Source organism: Mesitornis unicolor, unplaced genomic scaffold (genome assembly GCF_000695765.1).
Source record: "Mesitornis unicolor isolate BGI_N332 unplaced genomic scaffold, ASM69576v1 scaffold7672, whole genome shotgun sequence".
Lineage (NCBI taxonomy): Eukaryota > Metazoa > Chordata > Aves > Mesitornithiformes > Mesitornithidae > Mesitornis > Mesitornis unicolor.
This window is the reverse complement of record NW_010168432.1, coordinates 19859-42202: the sequence shown is the minus strand read 5'-3', so window position 1 is coordinate 42202 and position 22344 is coordinate 19859. Positions and strand designations below refer to the sequence as shown.

General features: G+C 37.5%; 1 protein-coding gene across 1 annotated transcript in view; it reads left to right on the top strand.

Moving 5' to 3' along the window:
* Positions 1-22344, top strand: part of LOC104536410 (putative Polycomb group protein ASXL3) — a gene marked incomplete at its 5' end in the record, with an annotated part of 68606 nt that overhangs the window by 40426 nt on the left and 5836 nt on the right. Inside the window, 3 exon segments of the mRNA XM_010179005.1 lie at positions 14313-14409; positions 14921-15026; positions 19893-21846. Of these exon segments, the coding sequence (XP_010177307.1) occupies positions 14313-14409; positions 14921-15026; positions 19893-21846 (2157 nt within the window).

Below are 22344 nucleotides of genomic sequence, written 5' to 3'. Positions count from 1 at the left end.
TGAAATTCAGTGGTTTTATTTTGCTGTTCACTGTGTGGCAGCTTGCATTCAATAAGTTTTTGTTTTGCTGTCCTCAACTTTCCTTTTGGGGCTCCTCACATATTTTTTTTTTTTGGGGGGGGGGGCTGGGAGGGCCCCTGGTTTATTCCCATATAGTTCCTTTTTCTAGATCTCCAAACTCCACCTCCTTGCCAGTTCTGAGGAAAATATGAATTACCAATCACACCTACAGGTACTTCCTGTGGACTTTTGAGCTCTGTCTTTTTGTGGCCATTTTCCTTACCGTGCAAGGTTTATCCAAAAATTCAGAGGTAATCCAATACTGAGGTTTTATACAGTAAGGCAATCTAAGCTAAGTGTTGAGGCTTAATGATGACAGTGAGGCTTTAATGTAGGAAGGCATACACCATTTTGCACTGGAAATAACAATGTAGTTTATGCCATTGGTAGTTTCTAAGTCAGATTTAAAAAGATATGGTCATGATTATGGACAGCTCAACAGAAACATCTGTTCAGTCAGCCTTTAAGCAACCGCAACAGGGAGGCTGCACTAAAGAAAATACCCTTTCATTAAGGAAATAGTATTAAGTCATCATCTTGAATACTAAGCGTGGCCAGTTCACTTCAGAAGCTGTGGAAAGAATCCAGAGAAGGGCACCAAAATTTACATAAGCCATTAAAAAAAAACACTTCTAAAGAAAATTACTGGATTTGGTCTTTTTAATCTACCATAACCAAATTAAATGTGAAGAACAGCAACTTTAATAACAATCAAGTGCTGTATTTCATGCAATAGGCAACTAACCCATGGAAGTCTTTTGCATACTAAGAGTTAGCATTGATCGCTGGCAGGGTTTAACTGATACAAACAGAGGGTGGTAGATGCATATATATGAGTAATAACTACAGTTGTATCGAATGGACTATTTATGGGAAATAAAAATCCCCTTTTTCAGACTTGTGCCAGCTAAGCTAAATAGAAGTAGAATTTTTTTATTTGACAGCTTTCCTAGTAATTGGCTATTATGTGATCTTTCACAAGCTTTATCTACATGATCTGTTCCTGCAATTATCAAGAGTTAGCTGAACCTCTGATTTTAGCTGATGTTGTTACCATATGGTACCACTCACATATTACTGACTGCTGAAAAATACTGTGTCTTTTCTTAATATTGAGTTGTGTAGCAGAAACACTATCATCAGAGATGCAATCAATGTTTAACAAAACTTACAGGTTTTTTGTGATGACTACAGCTGCTTTTCCTTTTCTTACCCAAGTGCATTCACACTCATTCTCTATTATACACTTGCCAACTGTTAGAGCATCCTTTTAGTTTGGTCCCATTTATCACAATTTCTTTGAATGGTAGCTGTATAAGTGGAAAAATGACTTTTAGATAGGTAATGGCATACTTGAAAAGTCAGCAGTATTCCATAGGAAATGTGGAAACTTCCTCAATGATTTTCATACTAGAAATACATGCAAGTTCACTTAGAAGTATTTTTTAGATGGGTAAAAGTTAAGTTGTATAATTGTCAACTATAACTTGACAGGGAGAGCTCTAGCTGTGGAGAGATCCTTGACATAATTGGTTCCCAGATCATTAGCCAAAGTAATGAACAGGAGAATCATTGTTTTGCATTATTATATAGAATTTAGGCTTGCTTAAATGCAAGCAGATCTTGTTAGAGTTTCTGAAGAATGTGTCAGTCAGAGATTAAACAGTCCAGAGACTGACAAGAGCACATAGAGTAATAAGTTCTGTTCCCCTTTTTAGTGCCTTGTCCATTTTGTGATGGTAACATTTTTTTCAAGAAAACGTTGCTATGGAAAAAGCATATGGCTTTATAAAAGTACTCTCTGCAGCTATTCTTTATTTCCCAATGATAATTTCTGGCTCTTGGGCTTAATGAGAAGTCTGTTCTGCAGGGATGCCACATAGCCTCAAGAACAGAAAGTATCTAACTTGGCTTTTAATATGCCTCAAGCTATCAACTGTTAGCAAAGGCCTTCATGAAGCATAATTGTGGTGGCTGATATGACAGGTTTGTGTTTGAGAAAGATGGTTCCAGAAACTGAGTGTGTGTGTCCACAATACAAACAGCGCCAGTGGACAGTACAATGCTCCATTCTATGACATCCACTCGAGATATTTTGGTGCTAATTGCAGTCTGAGGTTTAAATTGCATACAGGCAAAGCTAAGTCATTATCTGATGAAATTGCAGTGTTTCTCAAGGTCATTCTGTCCAAATGAGCAGTTGTTTCAGATATGAGCTGTGGTAGGTTACACTGGATTGCACAGAGTGACGCCATTGGAAGGGCATTAAGAGGCTGAGGCCTTGAAGACAGAATGCAAGGACAGACTTAAGCACCTTTCTTCAAAAAAAAAAGGTTGCCAGTTGGTCAGAAATGCATGCAAGAGTGCTTTTAGTTTTCTTTCTAATGATGATGTAATAGATGGCAATTTGATATACTGTCCTTTAGCTCTGTATACTATGAAACATTCTGTTACTAATCTATTTTGAAACTTCTTTAGCATCTTTTATATCTTGACACATAAAATATGCAAGGAAAGGACAACTTATCTAGTCTTCTCTACATTAAGACAGAATGAGCAATGCCTGTTTTTTTGATAGATATTGTCTAAAAGGTTTTTTGACTGTTCATTGATGGAGAATTCACAGCCTCTCCAAATAAGTCTGGTGCTTCATTGTTTTCACTGTTACAAAGTCTTCTTCTCAGTGTCTAATCTGAATCTGTCTCACTGCAATTCTGACTTATTATTCTTTGTTCAGTTTGGCATCTGTGTGGAGAGCATGGAGATTACTGTGTTCATTTTGCAATAGCCTCGAAAACCTAAAGGCAGTAACCTGCTTCCCATCTCCATGTTTCTTTTTCTTGAGAAGCAGCCCTTATTAATGCAGTCTCTGTAGATCCAGAACCTTGAATCTATGCTCGGCCTCATTTCTCTCCTTTGGACTTCGTATCAGTTCTGAGCTGCAGCCATCAAAATTGAACATATTCCTCTAGCTCAAGTGATAATTAACACCAAGAAGAACAGAACTGATTTCTGTCTTTTTACAGGTGGTAAAATTTTATAACTTTTTATAACATTTATAACTTCACACTTGAAGGTGAGCTCACCTTGACTTACATTCAGTTTGTGAACAGCCCATGTCCTCTTAAGCCACAAATACTTTTCTACAAAAGCATTGCGTAGCCACTTAGTTTATTCATTTTGTACTTCTCTAGTTATGTATTAGTACATGAGTCTGAAACTTTGCTTTTGCCACTATTGCAATGCCCTACTTATCCCTATTGTTTCCAAAGTAATTCTCAAATCTATCAAGAGAATTGTGAATTTCGGTTGTAGATTTAAGTGTACTCAGTCCCTCTCTGGCTTACAAATTGCTTTCATTTTTTATCATAACTCTGAAATACTTAATGCCTTAAGTAAAGAGTTGTTAGTAGTTTTGTAGCCACCTAATTACAATTTATGTATCCTAGCTTTGCTTAAGAAAATGTCATGTGGTACAGCATTGTTAAAATCAAGGTATGAAACCTCTGCTGATTCTCTTCTATCACAAGGCCTTTAGTGCTGTTAGAAAGAAAACAGACTGACTTGGTGTGACCTATTCTTGACAAATCCACGTTGGCTGTTGGTCAACTCCTTGTTAACTTCCAGGCAGTTGCGTATAGTGTGGTACCTTGTGCTTTAATCATCACACATATTCTCCAGAGCTTGAAAACAGGGGGAGTGAGCAATATATTTAAATATAGGATTCTTGTGTCAATTAAGACACACTGTGGTATAACCAACTGTAACCAACTAATTCAAAAGGTCCCCTGTAGGTTCTCGGTTTTATCTTCCACATATATGTGTCCATATGAATGTCTTAGGACACCCTAGGGCATTTCAAAAAAGAATCAGTTGTCTGTGTGTAGGCCATAGAGTTTTTCTGAAGCTGACTTACTCTGTAAGTCCTTAACTGTGCTTATCCCCTTCTTTAGACACAAGTGATACATATGTGCTGTATACATATAGCAAGCATGTATAATTTTGTACTTGTCCTCTTCACTGCTCTCAGATCCATCCTCCTAACAGTTCTGAAATACATTCATAGCTGAGCACTTAATATACTAGTCTGTCAAGGTCAGGTGATTTGAATGCATTCAAGTAGTATTCAGCTCCTTGCTTGTCCAAGGCTGAGATCTTGCCCTTTTGCCTTTTGTTGCTGGTAATAATTGTATTAAGCACCTGAATGCTGCAGGGTTGTGGTGAAGATAGAAGCAAAAAAAAAGTCACTATGAACAGTAGCTTTGTCTCTGTATCCTCTAGTTTTTCCCTTGTGTTTCTGTCATCATCTTCATGCTCCTAATGTACTTACAGAATTATTTCTTGAAGTTTGATCTGTCCCTTGCCAACTGTGTCTAATTTTGGCCTGTTATACCATGTTCTGCAGTAGTATTCTTCCGTAGTAAGTTGACCTCATTTCCATTCCCTGCATGCTGTGAGATCAACAGTGAGGTCTCAACTAAGACAATGTGGTCTCCATTATTTCTTTGCAGGAGGCTTTGCACTCTGTATGGTCACCATTATTTATTTAAAGAACTGTGAGGTTTCTTTAGCTCTTTTCTCACTAGCACTGCATTCTTGGGGATTCTCCCAGCTAATTCTGCATTTGTGAAAGTATGCCTACTTGAAACACATTTTTTTCTATTCTGTTGTGATTTCTGTTTTCTTTTTTCCCAAACAAGCTTTAGTCTTTTATATTGCTATCAATCATACGAATTATCAGATCTCCATTTTGCCAATTAAATCAAAATGTTGATTGTTAACTAACTCTTTCAAGTCCTCCTACATACCATTTGTAGTTCTTGCATTAGTGTTCAATCATCAAAGACCAAGATAAATGTACCACTGTCATCACGTTGGCCCCTTCTTCAACCCCTCCTTTTATAAATAAACTTGTTTTAGCAGTGGTTCACAGAACAATATTTTATCTGCCCATACTATTGGGCCATGTATATAAATACAGCATTCAAATTTTGGAGAAATTAGTACATCTGTCTGTACAGCATGTTTCTTTCCTATGTGAAGGATATCAAAGTTCAATAAGCAGTGAAGTGGGTAGAATTTGCAGGCATCAGACCTACCAAGACCTTCATCAGGTTCATTGGATGGTCTTTGTTGTCCTCATTCTCCTTCATTCCCCCTTTGGAATCCCCTTGGGAGGTGGTGAATCTCTTGGACGCTGACGGCATTGTCTTTTCTTAAGCTGTTCTTGGGATTGGCTCCTTCTCTTTTTCCAGAGCAGAGTCTAATTTTGTAATTACCTTTCTCTTTATATAAGGCTCATATGAAGGTTAGTAGGGTTTCGCATGGAGAGAGCTTTTTATTCTCTGATGGTGTGTTTGGGTGCATTGTGCTGTTATGTCTGAATTTCAAACTTACCAAACTGTTGCCCATGTAAGTGAATTACTGGTGCCTGAGACTGCCTATTTAGAATTTGCATGTGCCCATTTTAAGCATGCTCTTTCAAGAGGAATAGGAATGTAGTCTTTGGTGTCCAGTGCAGCAATGTGGGTTTACAGTCTGTTGTGCCAGTGCTCGGGAGCATGTTTGTGAGTGCTTATACCCAGAATGTTTGATCCAAATGTATTCATAGGGCTTGTATGTAGTTCTGCCCTGTGTGACAAAGTGTGTCCTTTTTTTTAGGCTTTCGATACTTAATAAGTAGGCATACAGCCTTTAAAAATGCATTGCTTCATCTTTTATATTGTGCTTTATAAGCATTAACAGGAATTAATTTTATCAGTGCTTTTCTTGTTATGTTTTTCTGCTGCTGCAGTGTTACCTCTTTGTAGCTTTCCTGTATCCAGTTTCTGAGCTGTTTGACACAGAAGAGGATAGGGTTCACCTCCAAATGAAGACATCTAAATTTGAATGTCTGCAAGCATGCTAAGTGTCTAAACTCCCATTACAGAGGATGCAGATCAAGTCAATACATGAACAAACAGCCTGAAGAGCTATTTGTCTCATTGTAGATGCCGACTTGCTGGTCAGCTGAATAGTCCTCTAGTCTTTATTGACATCAGCTAGATCTCTCTTGAATGTGATAGGAGATTGGAAACCCAGGCCACGGTTAGACATTCACATTAGCTGTTTTAATCTTAAACTGAATTCCAGTCAGTAATGCCAGCACCCTCCATTACTTTTTAAATTACATTTGTATAGAGTTGTAGGGCCTAGAATTTGACACTAACACTATAGAAACCATTAATAGCAAATATTAATCTTTGCCATCAAATGATAGTTTATAAAGTATGAGTTTGGGTATTATTATGGTTGCTAGCAGTGTCCCCTTCTATTCACCCCTCAAAGAATCCCAAAAGCACTTTAAGTAGTGACCTGAAGCCACTGATCACAGGTGGCAAGCATCCAGTTTTGGTGCTATACACAGATATTTCATAGTATCACCTGGGGACTTGCTTGTGAATTGGTGTCATGGTTTAACCCCAGCTGGCAACTAAGCCCCACACAGCTGCTCGCTTACTCCTCCCCCAGGCCCGCTAGGTGGGATGGGGCAGAGAATTGGAAGGGTAAAAGTGAGAAAACTCGTGGGTTGAGATAAAGACAGTTTCATAAGTAAAGCAAAAGCTGTGCACACAAGCAAAGCAAAACAAGGAATTCATTCACAATTTCTCATTGACAGGCAGGTGTTCAGCCATCTCCAGGAAAGCAGGGCTCCGTCATGTGTAACAGTTACTTGGGAAGACAAGAACCGTAACTCTGAACTTATCCCCCTTCTTTCTTTTCCCAGCTTTATATGCCGAGCACGACTTCTTATGGTATGGCGTATCCCTTTGGTCAGTTGGGGTCAGCTGTCCCAGCTTAATCCCCTCCCAGCTTCTTGTGTACCCCTAGACTGCTCACTAGTGGGGTGGGGTGAGAAGCAGAAGAGGTCTTGACTCTGTGTAAGCACTGTTCAGAAGTAAAGAAAACATTATAATATCAACACTGTTTTTAGCACAAATCCAGAACATAGCCCCATACTAGCTACTATGGAGGAAATTAACTATATCCCAGCCAAAACCAGCACAATTGGGCAAAACTTATTTTTACACTTTGTCTTCCATTCCACATACTGCTTCACAGTCCTTGAAAAAGTCTTAGGCCCAAGGTCAGTGTTTTCTGTTAGGATAGTTGATAGCTATAAATAGTTGCTGCTTACATCTGTATTTGGGTAGCTTAAGCAATCTGAGTAGGTAGCTTATTTTAAAAAGTAGGCACTTTAAAAGAGAGGGCAGTTCATTCCTGTCACAACATGAACCACCTGGCATGGTGTTAAGCACTGAGAGGTCTGGTTTTTGCTGACAAAGACACTGTGGCGTGAAGGAACAATTAATGCATCAGACTTCATGATCACCAGTAGGAAGTGGTGGAAATGCATAGGATCAACAAACAAGAATTGTACACGGTTGGCTTACGCAGCATAATGGATGTATAAGAAAAGCACAGAAATTAGTCACCAAAGTGTGTGTTCCAAAAGTACTCATCCTGTTTACGGTAGTCTGCATTCAGAGGATATCCAATTAGTAGAAACTCATGCATGTTGAGACATGCGTTGTGTTGTTGCAATTTCTTCTAAAGCTTACTGTCACATTTTGCTAGATTTGGTAGCAAATTTTAATCCTGTGGGGATTTTGTGAAGCAAGAGAGCATCTGGTATACTTGAAACATCTACTGATGTTCTCTTTGGATTTAGTTTGTGAAGGGGTTTGATGCTGATTAGTTTAGGCAGCAAATGTAGAAGCCCTAATAAGGAGTTTGATCTTCTTTATGCTTCCTTTAACTCTTAGTGGAAACAGAGGAGATCTTCCAGAGTCGTGATGAAGAATACTTCAATTAAGTATTTATTTCTGTGTACTTGGACTCAAACAGTTCTGTTTCTTGGAGAGAATTCCCCTTAGTATTAGAGATTTCAGGTGCAAAATACAGATAATGGTCTTCTCTATCATCTGTGAACTTTTATTCTATGATCATCCAGAGTAAAATGAGCCAGGTCTCCAAAGTTTTTACATTCAGAAGGTCAGTCACTAAGACTGACACATCCTCAGCTGCTACATTTGCTCTGTACAGTCATCACGGGTCAGTTTGGTGCTGGTGCCCAGCACTGGAGAATCACATTTGTTCCGTGTTACAAAACAGCAGTGGTGTCTCTCCGCATACATAAATAAAGTGTAATTTGTCCTGTGTGTGATATAAATTTTTCATTTTTAGTATTTTGGAGGCTTTAGAGAGATAGAAATAACAGATTTGCTGATTCTTGTCTTCAACCATTCTAGCCAAGATTAGTTAACCTAAGTACGTACCTATGCAGTACTTGCTGAATCCTTACTAAACCACCAGTGTGAGCTTCACGTTGAGCTACAAGAATAATCCCTGCCGTATTGTCAGGAAAAAATTTTCAGGGGAGCTTAGAGGAAAATAATTGAAGTAGTTGTTCATAGAAACATTACTCAGTTCCTTTTGATAAAAGTGTTTGACATTTGCTTTGTAATGCAAACAGATGTTGGATTTTAGCAGATATGTTTTGAGGTTGGATGGTTTTTGTTTGCTTTCAATAAAAAGAAAGAACTTTTAAAAGCCATTGTGAATTCTGCATCAAAGTATTAATTAGAAAACTTAATCCTACCATTGTGCTTAATCAGAAAAACAGAAATTTAAAGCTCAACAGAATAAAACATAAACTTTCCAAGAAATGTTTGTTGTTCCAGCTCATTAACACACTGTCTCTGTTGGACAGCATTTTTTAAATACCATAAAAATTAACAGTGTATTTAAGAACTGCTTTATTGGCATGTTTCTTCAAATTCTAATTTAGGCAAAGTGGTTAATTGTGCTGTCTCTGTCATCAGAGCATAAAGAAGTAAATATACCCTTTGGTTTCAAAATTTTCCATTTCCACTTTAACTTTTTGGCTTAGATGAAAATGCATTCTCTGAGTGAGGTAAAAGAATATTATTTCGGTAGAAGTTGTTAGCCAGTATTGTAGGAGGAAGATCTCTTAGTCCTTCCAAGTTTAACAGAGCAGAAAAAAATGTCAGCCTGATTTCACATGAAGGGTATTGAGAAAAGGACTAAAACATCTTTTTGTTAGTGTTGTTTCTGACAGACTTTTTCTGTTCCATTCCCTCTTTTTTCCAAAACAACCAGATTTAAAATTGCTTGGTTTTTGTCTGTTCTAACTTGTTCAAACTTTTTTCCCCTGTGCAGAAGTCTTTAAATGAATCAAAAACAGCTAAACCATTTCACTCCTTGTTAGTTTAGTTTTTGTTGTTTGCCTCAGTTGGTAGTGGATCTGCTTTCTTCTTAGTACTTTTTTAATCTTACAAATTTTTTGCCTCATTCACTTTGGCTCTTCGGCTATTATGAGTTCCTTTAGCTTTTTTGTCCCGATCCTTCTCTCTTTGAGCTTTAACTGACTGATTAATTCTTCCTGTTCCATTCCCAGCACATATTTTCTTTGCTCTCAAATTTCTGAGCAAGTTTGGTGAAGTCACTGGAGCTGGCCAGCTCTTTATTTCCTACATTTTTTCCATTGGTATCTGTTACCCTACATTAAGTGTACCAAGTCTAGATAATGATGACTGTTTCCATGCATGAGAGTAGACAACACTATCATGCAGTGTTTTAGCATGAAACGATTCATTCATATCATGTTAAAATCGGTCACTGGAAGCTGCTTCTCTGTTAGTGTGTTTCCACCTTCTGTATCTTTATATGCTCCTCAGTCTAGATTTTGGCTCTTCTAGCTACTTAAATCTTCCATGAGTTGTGTGGTCCCATGAACCATAGGTCTTAGGAAAGGTCTTCTTCTGACAGTTCCTCAAAGGCAATGACTACAGTGAAGTCAGCAATATCTTCCTCTTGCATTTGTTCTTCTTACTTTTCTTCATGTAAGCACCTTTAGCAACATATTTTTGATCTTGTAAACTTTTTGGGTTGGCCAAAAAGTAATTGTGTGTTTTTCTGGGTAAATGAAAGGCAATTTTTTCATGGGAAACAAAAGCTTTATTAAACAATATATTGTCCATTTTGTTCAATTGCCTTTTGCCATCTTTCAGGCAACTTCATGATTTTGCACTCAAAAAAGTTCTTATCTTTTTTGGCAGAAAACAGTTCCAAGAACAATTTGATATCTTCATCAGCAGTGAAGGTTTTACCATTCATGACATTTTGTAAGGAACAAAACCAATGGTCCTCTGATGGTGCCAGGTCTGGTAAATGGATGGTAACACATCCCATCCAAGCTGCAGCAAGTCTTGACTGAGTGGCCAAAGTTGTATGTGGTTTAGTGTTATCATGGTGAAACACAACACCTTTGCAGTTTGCCAATTCTGGGCGCTTCTGTTTGATGCCATCATTTAATTTATCCAGTTGATGCAGTACATGTCTGAATTAATAGTTTGGTTCCTTGCAAGCAACACAAAATACCGATTACCTGTGAAATCATAACAGACTGACATAACCTTCCTTTGGTGCATATCTGCTTTTGAAGTGCTCTGAGGTGGTTCATCACACTTTCTCCATGATCTTTTTGGTTCACGGTTGTTGTAGGTGATCCATTTGTCATCACCTGTTATCATGCACTTCAAAAAAGGATCATTTTCTTCACATTTCAAGAGAGAATCTCACATGTCAAAGCACTTAGTGAGATGAATTTCTTTGAGCTCATGTGGTACTCAAATATTGAGCTTCCTAACATATCCAATTTGCTTTAAATGGTTTTTCAATGCTCGATTTCAATATGTCAAGATTCTCAGCAGTCTCTTGTGTCATTAAATACCAACTGGAGTCAATCAATGCCTTTATTTTGTTGTTATCAACTTCCACTGGCCTTCCTGAGCATGGTGCATTTTTAACATCAAAATATCTGGACAGAAATTTAGAAAACTAATTCTGGCATTGCTGTATTTTTAAGGCATCTTCACCATACACACCACATAAGTTTTTCTGAGGTTGCACGGCGTTTTTTCCTTTTTGGAAGTAATGCAGCAAAATATAATGAAAATGTTCCTTTTGATTTTCCACTTTGATATCTATGTTAAATAAATAACTTTTAACAAAGTTGAGCACTTCCTTTTTTTAAAACAAACTCCAACTGTCAGCTGTCAACTTACATAGTGAATTTGTGGTTTAAGATGAAGTTAGTTACATTTCAAGACATATATATCTGTCTACTGAAAAAAAAAGAAGCAATTAATTTTTAGCCAACCCAATAGTTCCCTAATACTTGTAAGAGTGTAACTCTTACAGTTAATATCTGAAGTGGTCAACGCAGCATGCATCAGTTATCCGATGCAGTCCACACGTGAGCTGTTGTTCCAGTGCTAGTTGACCTATACTAATTTTTCTTGGGTAACCCATTGCAATCTTCTCATTTTCCCTTTCTGCTATTCTTCTTCTGTCACTTCTCCTGCCTCCTTTTTTCTTCCACTGGTACTTAATAATTGGCATCTTTTCTGGTCCACAAGAACTGATGAACTTTACCTTGCTAACATTTGCTTTCTGTTCTGAAGCTCCAGTGTGTGCTTTGTTCTCAGGTAGACTAGTTAAAATTTTAATTTGGTTGAACCTCTTTCTAGAACTTATCTTGTGTTTTGCAGTGTCTTTTTCACACCTAATTAGAAATTGTGCACCCAAAAACTTGGCACTTTTTTCCCAAATATATTAGTCAATACGATCCAATTAGCCAATGGAGATACAGTAACTCTTCCTACAAAGATTGCTTTTCTCATGTACTTACAACAACAAGGTTACAACAAAGCTAATATGGTTCTTGTATTCACATGGTAATACAACTTGGCAGTCTTCATAAGGCTTTTGATTTATGCAGCCTAGTGAAATAGCGTGATCACACTTGGCTACAGTTTCATATTGTTTTCTGCAATCTGAAGGTGGATTGCTGCTGAAAAGTGGCATTCTCTTTCCACCTCTTGTGGTACATTCCAACTTTGCATGAGGTCTATTGATTGTATGACCTTAGGGTAAGTTGGATCATCTTGCTGTTTTAACAGAACATTGTTGTCCAGAAACTATTACATTCCTATGAGATTTGTTGATCTGGCTAGTGATATGGCTACACTGTTTGCCATCAGCTGAGTAATAGAGTTTCAAGAGGACCATGCCTTTTAGAGACAGCCTGCAATTAAATGAAGTTAAATATGATAATAACAATTTCATGTCTGTATTACTCTTTCCTGCAAAACACTGTCAGGCTTTGCGATAAAATCTTGAATTTACTGAAGTTTGGAGTACAACTTACATTGTCAAGAGCGGGTGTTACTACTTCACCTCCTTTTATGCTGAAACTGAACGTAGCTTCAGCACTTTTCTCTGAGGGACAAAAAGTTACTTATTCTTTTATCGGTAACTTCTCATCTTGCCTTTTTAGGAAATAGTGTAAGTTCTGTTTTCAACCATGTACTGGTTTGTTTTTTCAGGTGGAAGAGGCACTAGTATCTAAAAATCTTACTTGAATATATTAATTCTGGAATTTAAATATTTCTGAAAAAGTTCATTTGGCAGAGGAATGTGCACCAGGGGAGGTTTAGATTAGATATTAGGAAAAATTTCTTCACTGAAAGGGTTATCAGGCATTGGAACAGCCTGCCCAGGGAAGTGGTGGAGTCACCATCCCTGAAGGTGTTTAAAAGACAGGTAGATGAGGTGCTTAGGGACACAGTTTAGCAGTGGACAGGTTATGGTTGGACTCCAAGATCTTAAAGGTTTTTTTCCAACCCAATGGTTCTATGATTCTAAGGTAATGTTTCGTACCAGTTTGATTTATACAATAAGTACATGTTCTGTATGGCCTTTCTCTTGTCTCACTGATTGTATTTTCTTGCTGCTTCTGCTGCTTGTTTCACTGCTTCTTTCCAGTTTTTCTCCAGTTTCAGCATTAGTCATAGCCTATCTGTAATTAATATGCATGTGTTCCACAACCCACATCATGAGGAGCATAGTAGCATTATACATCCACCCTACTTGAATGCAAATCTGATGACTTGTTGGCAAAACAATGCCATAGAGCAGGAAATCACAGGCAGCAGTACTGTAGGTTTCTATGCTGTTGAGGGATGCTGGTATCGTGCACATACTCTTTTCTTGCTGTAATCGCATGCCTTTAGCATTGCATGTTGTTCAGAGTCCATGCTTATCACTTTGTTTCTCTTTTTACTACTTCACCTCTTTCTGGTTTACTCCCATGAGATTGTTGTGGGACAGGATGTCGGCTAGGCAATGAGTAAATTAGCAAAGAGTGTTCTGAAAGTAGGGCCAGTGTTATCAGTGAAATATAGAGCTTAGCAAGGGAGATACAGCTAAATAACATTTAATGTTTCTGACCCGTCTGCTTCTTTCTGGCTTCAGTTTGAAACAAGCACTGAGAATTAGGGGATATTATGTATTACTAAATCATATGTTAATATGCTGGAAAACACGCTGGTTTTTGCTGCTAGATCACAAACACTGTTGTCAAACATTTATCTCTTAGTTACCTTAAAGTATGTGAAATAGCGAGTGCTTGTTCTAGCAATGTTACCTCTTCTGCTGCTTCCTCTCTCTCTTTATTCGTTAGTTTGTTTTAATTATCTGTTTATTTATGCTAGAGGTGATGCCAACTGTTAGTTTGTTTTATATAATTACTTTTCTCAGTTCTTAGAATTCCTTCAATAGTCTGACATCTTCACAACCTGAAAATAAGCATTAAGTTTTATGGGAAAAGAAAGCTCAATAGTTGGATTGGTTTCAAAAGCTTTTGTAGGAAATATTGTCATTAAAACTTTTAATGGTGTTTTATCATTGAATGTTTGACAGATGTAGAAAGTGTTAGGTTTATTTAGAAACAGCGAGGTTACTGTCTTCATTACACTTAATTAAGTTGATTTGTACCGTATTCCAGGCAGATGCACAAGCACAATAATCATCTTGGTTTTCGATTGTGTGCAATAGCTCTAGACATAGGCTCAAGATAGAAGGCTGTGATTAAAACACATCAATCAGTTGCAAACTGAGTTATGATCAGTAATAGTGATGACTGGAGAGAGCACACCGATGCTGGATTAGCCCCCTTGCAGTAATGATTATAATGAAAATGCTGTAGTAGTAGTAATAGGTAATTTTCTTTGTTATTCCCACTCCTCATCCCTCCCCATTTCCCTTAATTGGAACTCTGTTTTTATGTAATCTTAGCTGATGCTGTTTCTGACACTGTCTTCTGTTACCATCGGCTTATTTTCTAGATGGGAAGTGATGGAGTTTTGCGCCTCAGTAGTTCTGCTCTAAATAATGAATTCTTCGCTTATGCAGCACAAGGGTGGAAACAGAGATTGGCAGAAGGTAACTCTCTACTTCTTCTCAGATTTACCAAAGGTTAATTGTTTTTATGAAGAATGTCTTTGTTTCTGCATTTGAGAAATACTTACAGAATAGAAAGTGTAATACACCAGTAATTGAGCAAAAGAAAAATTGCCAATTCCATTTTGAATTTAGTGCATGTTTTACAGCTTGCTGACAGCTTATTTTGACAGTTTAAAAAAAGCTAAAACAACCCCCCCAAAAAACAAACAAACAAAAAAAAAACCCCCAAAAAAACCAAAACCCAGGCATTTTCGTCACTGCCAGAAACATAAACACATGCAACTACATCCCACCAGTCTACTTTCAAATTATTGAAGTACTTGAAAATGTAAGTCACACTCACTTCTGTTTTTCATTAATTTCATTTGGAATTGTTAGGTGACTGTAACAGAAATCACTGTATGTCATCTTTGTATCTGTAATTTATAATTACCCATATTAAGCTAATACTTGACAACTTTTATTCAATATGTTAGTATTTGTTTTTTAGGCGAGTTTACACCAGAAATGCAGTTGCGCATCAGACAAGAGATCGAAAAGGAAAAGAAAACAGAACCCTGGAAAGAAAAATTCTTTGAAAGGTTTTATGGTGAAAAGTAAGTATTGAAGCAAATAAAAGCATTTTTAAATTTTCTTTTAGGAGGAAATGAAAATATAATTCTCTGCTTCACATAGCACAGTTATATGCTGTAAAACTTAATAAAGCAGTTATCAACGGCAGTCGTTCCCTGGTATAAGAAGTTGTGAGTAGAATTATAGTGGTGTGTCTGCACTTGCATTACAATTGCATTTTTAAAGGTTCATAACTCATCCATAAAAATTCATTCCAAGGAGAGCTTAAGACACAAGGCCTAAGCACGTATTTTCTAATTATCTTTTAAAAGATAGCAATTCTCCCCTCCTGCAGAATATAAATACAGCTTCTACAGACTAGAAGACCAGTAGAGATATTTCTGTAGTATGTTTTAATTTATTTTATTTTTTCTGAGCTAGTTGCAAAGTTTCCAAAATCAAGTAGTGTTTTTTATTGCTTGACTGAGATGGCCCTTTCCTGGAGTAGAATATATGACATAGAAGAAGCATTAGCTAGAGACATGAAAGTGACAAGTCTAATTTTAGAAGTGGGATGCAACGAATAAATAAATACCCTTAGCTGGCTAAAATGAATTTGATAGTATCACTCCAGGCACACAACTGGGATAAGTCAGCACAATTTCATTGATGATGAGACAGAGATGGTAGCAGCTGAAGATTCAGTCTTATATTCAGTTTTTTAAAAAATCAGAATTTAAGGAGATTGACATCTTTTTAAAATTCAAGATTCTTCCTCTTAACGATTGATTTAAAAAGTTAATCCATCAATACTTTGAATTGCATCTCTGTTTTTTAAAATAGTAAGTATCAAATGTATTAATTATTATAAAGTATAAGCTAATTCTTTTAAAGTTACTGTTTAAAAAAATATTTTCAGATATGTTTTAGTTGTGTCTGTACATAATACTTAGCAGACACAAATGTGCCATGGGAACCATCATCACATGAGATGTCTTAGTTTTGTTGTTAGATGTTTTTCACTTAGGAAATCCAGGGCACAGGGAACCCTTCTTATAAGTGATTAACTTAAAGATTAAGGCTTTAACTAAAGTGTTTCTGCAGTAACAGTGCTGCTTCTCACAATCTACTGCCTTGGACCACTGGGAAATGTAGTGAGAACAAGGCAGCAAATGGACAGATCTATTTTAGTATTTTATTTGCACATCCTTGCTTGGTGCTTTTTCCCACTGTGAATATTATTTCTATACCACTTTACCTATAATGGAAGTTCTAGGGTCTTAATAGCACAGACTATCTTACTGTCAAATGCTTAATTTCTTACTTAACAGCTTTGAGATCTCAGTGTAGTCCAGGTGTTGATTCGTTTAGTATTAAAAAAAAAAAAAAGGTTTTTAGAGAAGGAACATAATGGCTTTTCATTATGCATGTCAGGAGAAGAGTCAGTTACCAACGTTTCATGAGGGAAAGTGCTATGTAAGGTGTTGGCATAAGCACTTCCACAAGAAGTAGAAGTTCAGTACCAGCAAAGCAGGAGCACCTCACTCCAGCTAAAGCCCATTCCTCGGTCACAAATGACTGTCACATGCACAGAGAGTGATACTGATAATTTTACCGAGCCAGCAGTCCTGCTGTGCCAGCTGAATGCTGGACACTGTAATGGTTGGCAGATAATTACTCAATCTGCAGTGATAAGTGTCATTGGGGTGGATGGGTTCCTGACATCAACGTTGTTATGCAAAATGTCATATTGCACATCATTCCCATCTTGACTATTTCTGAAACTTGTTCCCCCTGCCCTTTCCCCAGCTTGTGTTGTTTCACGTGCATTCTTCTTCCTGGCTGTTATGTAGGCAGATTCTATCTCTTTGCTGCTTGGCTAGATTTAAGTACTTTTCCTCATTATTTACTGACTGAATGTTATAGTTTTCACCTTGTGGAAGTTCCCTCACCTTTTTTCATTTTGTTTTTTAAAGTGCTTTGAGTATGACTGGGCTTTGCCTCTTTCCAGCTATGCTGATCCAACTGAAGTAGCAGATTTTGAAAGCTTCCTGAGCTATTTCTCATGTGCACTGTCTGCAAAAGGGATCTCTCTTGCAGGCTAACTTGCTCACTTTACAGTCAATGTATTTTTGCTCTGACTTCACCTAATCTGATCTTTTAATATTCCATAGCTAAATTAAAGTGGCACCTTGTACTTAGAGAAGGACCATTAATAGATGCAGAATGATTGTAAGCATTTTTACAAATTCCCCAGTTGATGGCATTCAAAGGCTTCAGAGTGCTTCTTCCATGTTGGCTCCGCACGTTATGTTTCTTGTGTTTGCTTTTAGCTGTACCCAGGCTGTTAATCATGGGGCTGTCAGTTGTGGTTTACTTACATCCATTTATGTTCTCTTTCCACTTCCTCATGGTTGCTTAATGAACAACCATCTTCTCTCTGACTTTATTTAAAAAACAAAATCTTCATTCTGCAGTTATTTTTCTAGGATCAGCTGATGCGTGTTGCCAGAAATCCACGTTATTCAGGCTTTTTACCCCAGGATTGCAAGGGTTATACTCTGTTTTCTCAATATATTATTTCTTTTCCCACACTTCAGAGACTTACATGTCAGGATAGTACTGCCAGCTCACTAAATCAAAGTTTTAATTTCATTGTTGATTTAATCCTTCATTAAATAATAATGATTTGCTATTTTGCAAACTTTGGGTGTCTTTTTCTCTAAAGAAGAAAACAGATCAGCTGTTTATCTTGCAAGCTGAGATTGCCTTAAACATGCTGATCTTCAGCTTTCTCCTTTTGAAAGCCTTTTTCTTCACTGCAGTATCTTCTTCAAGATAGTAGTATTTCCAATACTGAAAACAAAAGATTAAGGTTCAGTATGCGTTCTGCTCGCCTTAATCCTGTATTATCTTATTTTTCTTACATTTCTTCCTGTTCACCATGTTACTAGAATGTGTGCATTTGTGTAGTGTCCGTGTGACAGCTGCATTCACCCTTATCCTGTCTTTCATTCCTTTGCTGATTTTCATTCCATTACGATAACTGTCAGGCCATATCTTTTCATGATGGAAGCTTCCTAGAGGAAATAGACCACTGTTTCAGTTTTCAGTAATACAGTGGATTTCTTTCCCCTCCATATTTTCCTGAGATAATGTTTGCTTGTTTACAAAAGGAAAGTTACTCACCTAAACCTAGGTAAACTAAACTTTACTCACTTAAATTTATAACATAAACTTAGACTGTGTACGGAACCTGTAGTCTGTATAGAAGAAAGACACATCTGAAATGCGGTCAATGTTGGAGATGTAAATTTGCTGTTCTGAATTGCTCTCTAGAGGATCCTTCCTGGGTGTATTGATGGCATAGTGCATGTTAAGTGCCTAGTGGCAGGCAGCTGAGAGTGCTTTTTGGGGTACCAATTCTAGGCTATTTTTGGGGGTTGAGAGGGTTTTTTTGGCATTTACAGCTATCACTGTAATGCATTTGTTCAGTATTTTTAAAATGCATGACCACAGGTTGTGTTTTTTCACATGTTTATTCTGTACTTCATAGACATGGTCCTTTGTGATCTTTGTGTCCTCTGGCTGCACATTGACAAGTTATTTTGCTTCCGTAATTTCTGAATATCTCTTATGCATGCTTATTTCCATACTGTTCTTTGTTTTCTGATTGAGAAGAGAGATTAAACTTCTGTTAAGTAGATTAGAAGATCGTCAAGACCATGAAATTTCTTTTAAAGCTCCAACCAAGCTTTTGTGTATTTTCTACTATTACGGAATTGCTGAGGCACAAATTCTCCTTGGAAAATCCTACTAAGGATGCTGAATAAATGTACTCCCACTGTCCTTAGGAGGAAATGAGGATGTCAGAGCACATAACTTTTTAAACAATAACAGTTTTTTTCAGCTGTTGGCTTTTGATTTGGTTTTGATTTGGTTCTTTGAGCGTCTTTCTAATTGTGTTGAAGTAATAAAACTTTTTTTTAACTAATATTTTTAGGAACAAAGGTAAGAAAATCTTCAGAAGAGAAATATACATAGGAAGGGTTCCTTTGCACTTGATCCCTGAGAATTAATGCATAATTACAAATATGTATCTTTTTAGCTCCATAAGAATGCTAAACTTCTTTTTAATTATAGTGAAATCGAATGAATAGTGTATACATAGATCTGTTTATTTAGAAGTAGTTTTTACCTTAAATGAAGTATTTGGTTTGCTGAAAGAATGGAGCAAAACCACACAAGCTGTCAACTGAGATCTTTATAATTGCCTCTTGAGTTGTAAAATGAGGCTGAAGTGGAGTTATTTTGATTTTCATCATTCATTTGAAATGACTGTCAAATTACAAAATTGAAACACATGCTTTGCCTTATTAGTTTTAGATGCAGCTTTTTCTTTAAAGTGAAATATTTAAGCCATATTGCTGGCTGTGTTAACCCTAAATGCAGGTGCAGGAGGAAAGAATGGATTTTCTTTAGAACTATTACTGATGGAAGAAGATACAGTTGTGCATTTCCTCTGCAATGTATGCCGTATTAGTATTGCAGTGTTGTGCTGGTATTTAAAAAAAACAGCAACACAGAAATTTAAACAGAACATGAGTGGTAGTGAATAGCTTGCTTTTTTTGTTTCGCTGGAGTGCTGGATAGTTAAATAATGAATAACAGATTACTTATTATAAAAATACTTCAGATTTTTAACACTAGTAAGAAAATATGGGTAATTAGGTTTCCAAAATATATAAACACATATATAAATTAGTCAGCCACCACTTAACCAAAGCAATATTTTAAACTGGAAAGTATGTACTTTTTGCAAATAAAAGATGTGGATGAGAAAGATGATCCTATTCCTTTATCATGTCTGTGATGAAAAAAACCTTTTTAATTTGTGTGCTTTTTTTTAGATTGGGAATGTCAAGAGGGGAATCAATGAAACTCACCGCAGTGCAGAGCAATGATGAAGAGGAAAGCAGCTCTTTGTGTGGTACTTCTGGCACAGCTGGTCCTTCTAAGCAAGCAACCTTTGAGGACCAAGAAGTGAAAGGCGCTAAAGTTCCACCTTTACCAGAGAGAGATTATTGCCCATCTCTTTGTAGCATGGAACAGGCTCCTGTCAAGGATCTAACAGCAGACTCAGAGGATATACTGATACCTGAAGAATCAATCATTCAGGAGGAGATTGCTGAGGAGGTTGAGACAAGTATTTGTGAATGTCAAGAGGAGAACCATAAAACAGAACAAGAGTTTTCTGAGGAGTCAGTAAGTCCAGCTGGCACAAATGAAGAAACAGAGGCAGCGCAGCTTGCAGACAGCACTGAATCCTGTGTCATGATGAATGATGTAACTGATACTGTATCTCACATTGAAATTAAAGTGGAGTTGAAGTCAGAATGCCCTCAGGAGGAGATGTCAGTTGTGATAGATCAGCTGGAGGATTGCGTATCACCAGCACGATCAGCTTCCTCCACAAACTCTGTCAGTGATACAGCCGAGAAGGATTCTGAGTCTGCAAAAGAGCTAATTGCACCAGAAATGCAAAATGCCCCTCTGGAAGGCTCCTTGTTCACCGGTGGAGGTATTGCGGTGGATATGGAGCTTCAAAGTGACCCTGAGGAACAGTTGTCTGAGAATGCTTGTATTTCTGAAACTTCCTTTTCCTCTGGAAGTCCAGAAGGACCATGTGTTTGTATTGCCTCTCCTGGAGGAGACACTCAGTCAACTTCAGAGGAACCCTGTACTCCAGCATCTCTTGAAACAGCTTGCTTATCTGAAGTGTCCAGTACTGAAAACATTGAAGGTGATATTCAGCAAAAGGCCAGTGATGAAAACTTGCACACACCTTTAATGTCGGAAATCTCTCCAATGTCCACCTCACCTGTAACCTCTGAAGCATCTCTGATGTCAAATTTACCTTTAACTTCAGAGGCATCACCAGCTTCTAATTTACCTTTAACATCAGAAACATCTCCAATGTCTGATTTGCCTTTAACATCAGAAACATCTTCAGTATCTTCTGTTCTTCTGACTTCTGAAACATCTGTGGCAAATAGTTTGCCTCTTCCATCAGAGACATCTCCAGTTTCTAATTCCCCAAGCAATGAAAGACTTATTCTGCAGCAAAGGAAATCACCGTGTTTGTTGGAAGACTCCCTTCCCCCTTTGAAAGAAGAAAGCCCTGCCATTTCTAAGGTGGTTCAAGAAGAGAGTCTTGTTGTTCAGCCAAAGCAACTTCAGAGTGCCCCTGAAAATATGAAAGTCAGTCCACTGACAATTATACCTGACACTTCAGTACTGGAAGAGCCCCAGAGCAAAAACCTCAGTCATCAGCCATGTAAGTCACATTCTGAAATCGAGAAATCCTACATTGCATCTATCCCTGAACACTCTCCTCCAGAGATGATCAAAATTAAAAATCACAGTGTTCAGCAAAGAGGTGACAAAAAAGGTACACTCTTGTCGTCAGAGGTAGCTGTCTTATCAGAAGGATCAGTTGGCAAAAATATTGAATTGCTTCCATCAAAGCCACATGATAAACTATATACCTCATCTCTAGAGAAACCTACATACTCTGAAGTGTGCAGAAGTAAATCTCACAAGCTAACAGGCAGCACCCAAAGCCGTCTGGAGAGCTCGCATTCTTCCAAGTCTTTAGAACCCACAAAATCACCTGAAGTGAGGAGTGAAAGCAGAGACCCAGAGATCCCAAAGAGGAAAACAGCAGAACAGCACAGTTTTGGAATCTGCAAAGAGAAGAGAGCCAGAATAGATGATGATCAGCCTAATCGTAGTGCTTCATCAACAAGTCCAGCTGATAAAGATCACCCACCCAGAGAGGAACCCCGAGTTCCACCCCTTAAGGTAAAGTATTGAATAAACAGGCTGACTTGGAAACTGAAGATTTATTATCTCCCTCCTACTGACTGCATGTAGACATGGTGCATGGTGTATTTTTATGTGGAGGTGTGAGGGGTGTTAGTACTGATGGTTTCACTCTACTGTTACATTCCTACCATGCCAAATTATTTCTGATATAAATATACCTATAGTTTTTCAGTCAGGGTCTTTGGTACAAAAATGCTTTTGTGTGAGGGAAAGTTTTCCAAGATCTATACCTTAATCTAATTCGATAGCTTCCCTGTCATTTACACAGTGCTACTTGTTTTTCTAATTGCCCAACCGTATTATCCACTTGTTCTCCTGCAGATGTCTTCTTCAGCAACCATGAATAATGAATGTTACCTTAACCAATACTAAGAAAAACAGCCAGTGCCTTAATCCAGCAAAAGAACCTAGAGTCAGAATAGTTGGAGATCCCTTTGCAAGCCCAGGGCTTGTGGTAGGCTGAAGTATAACATT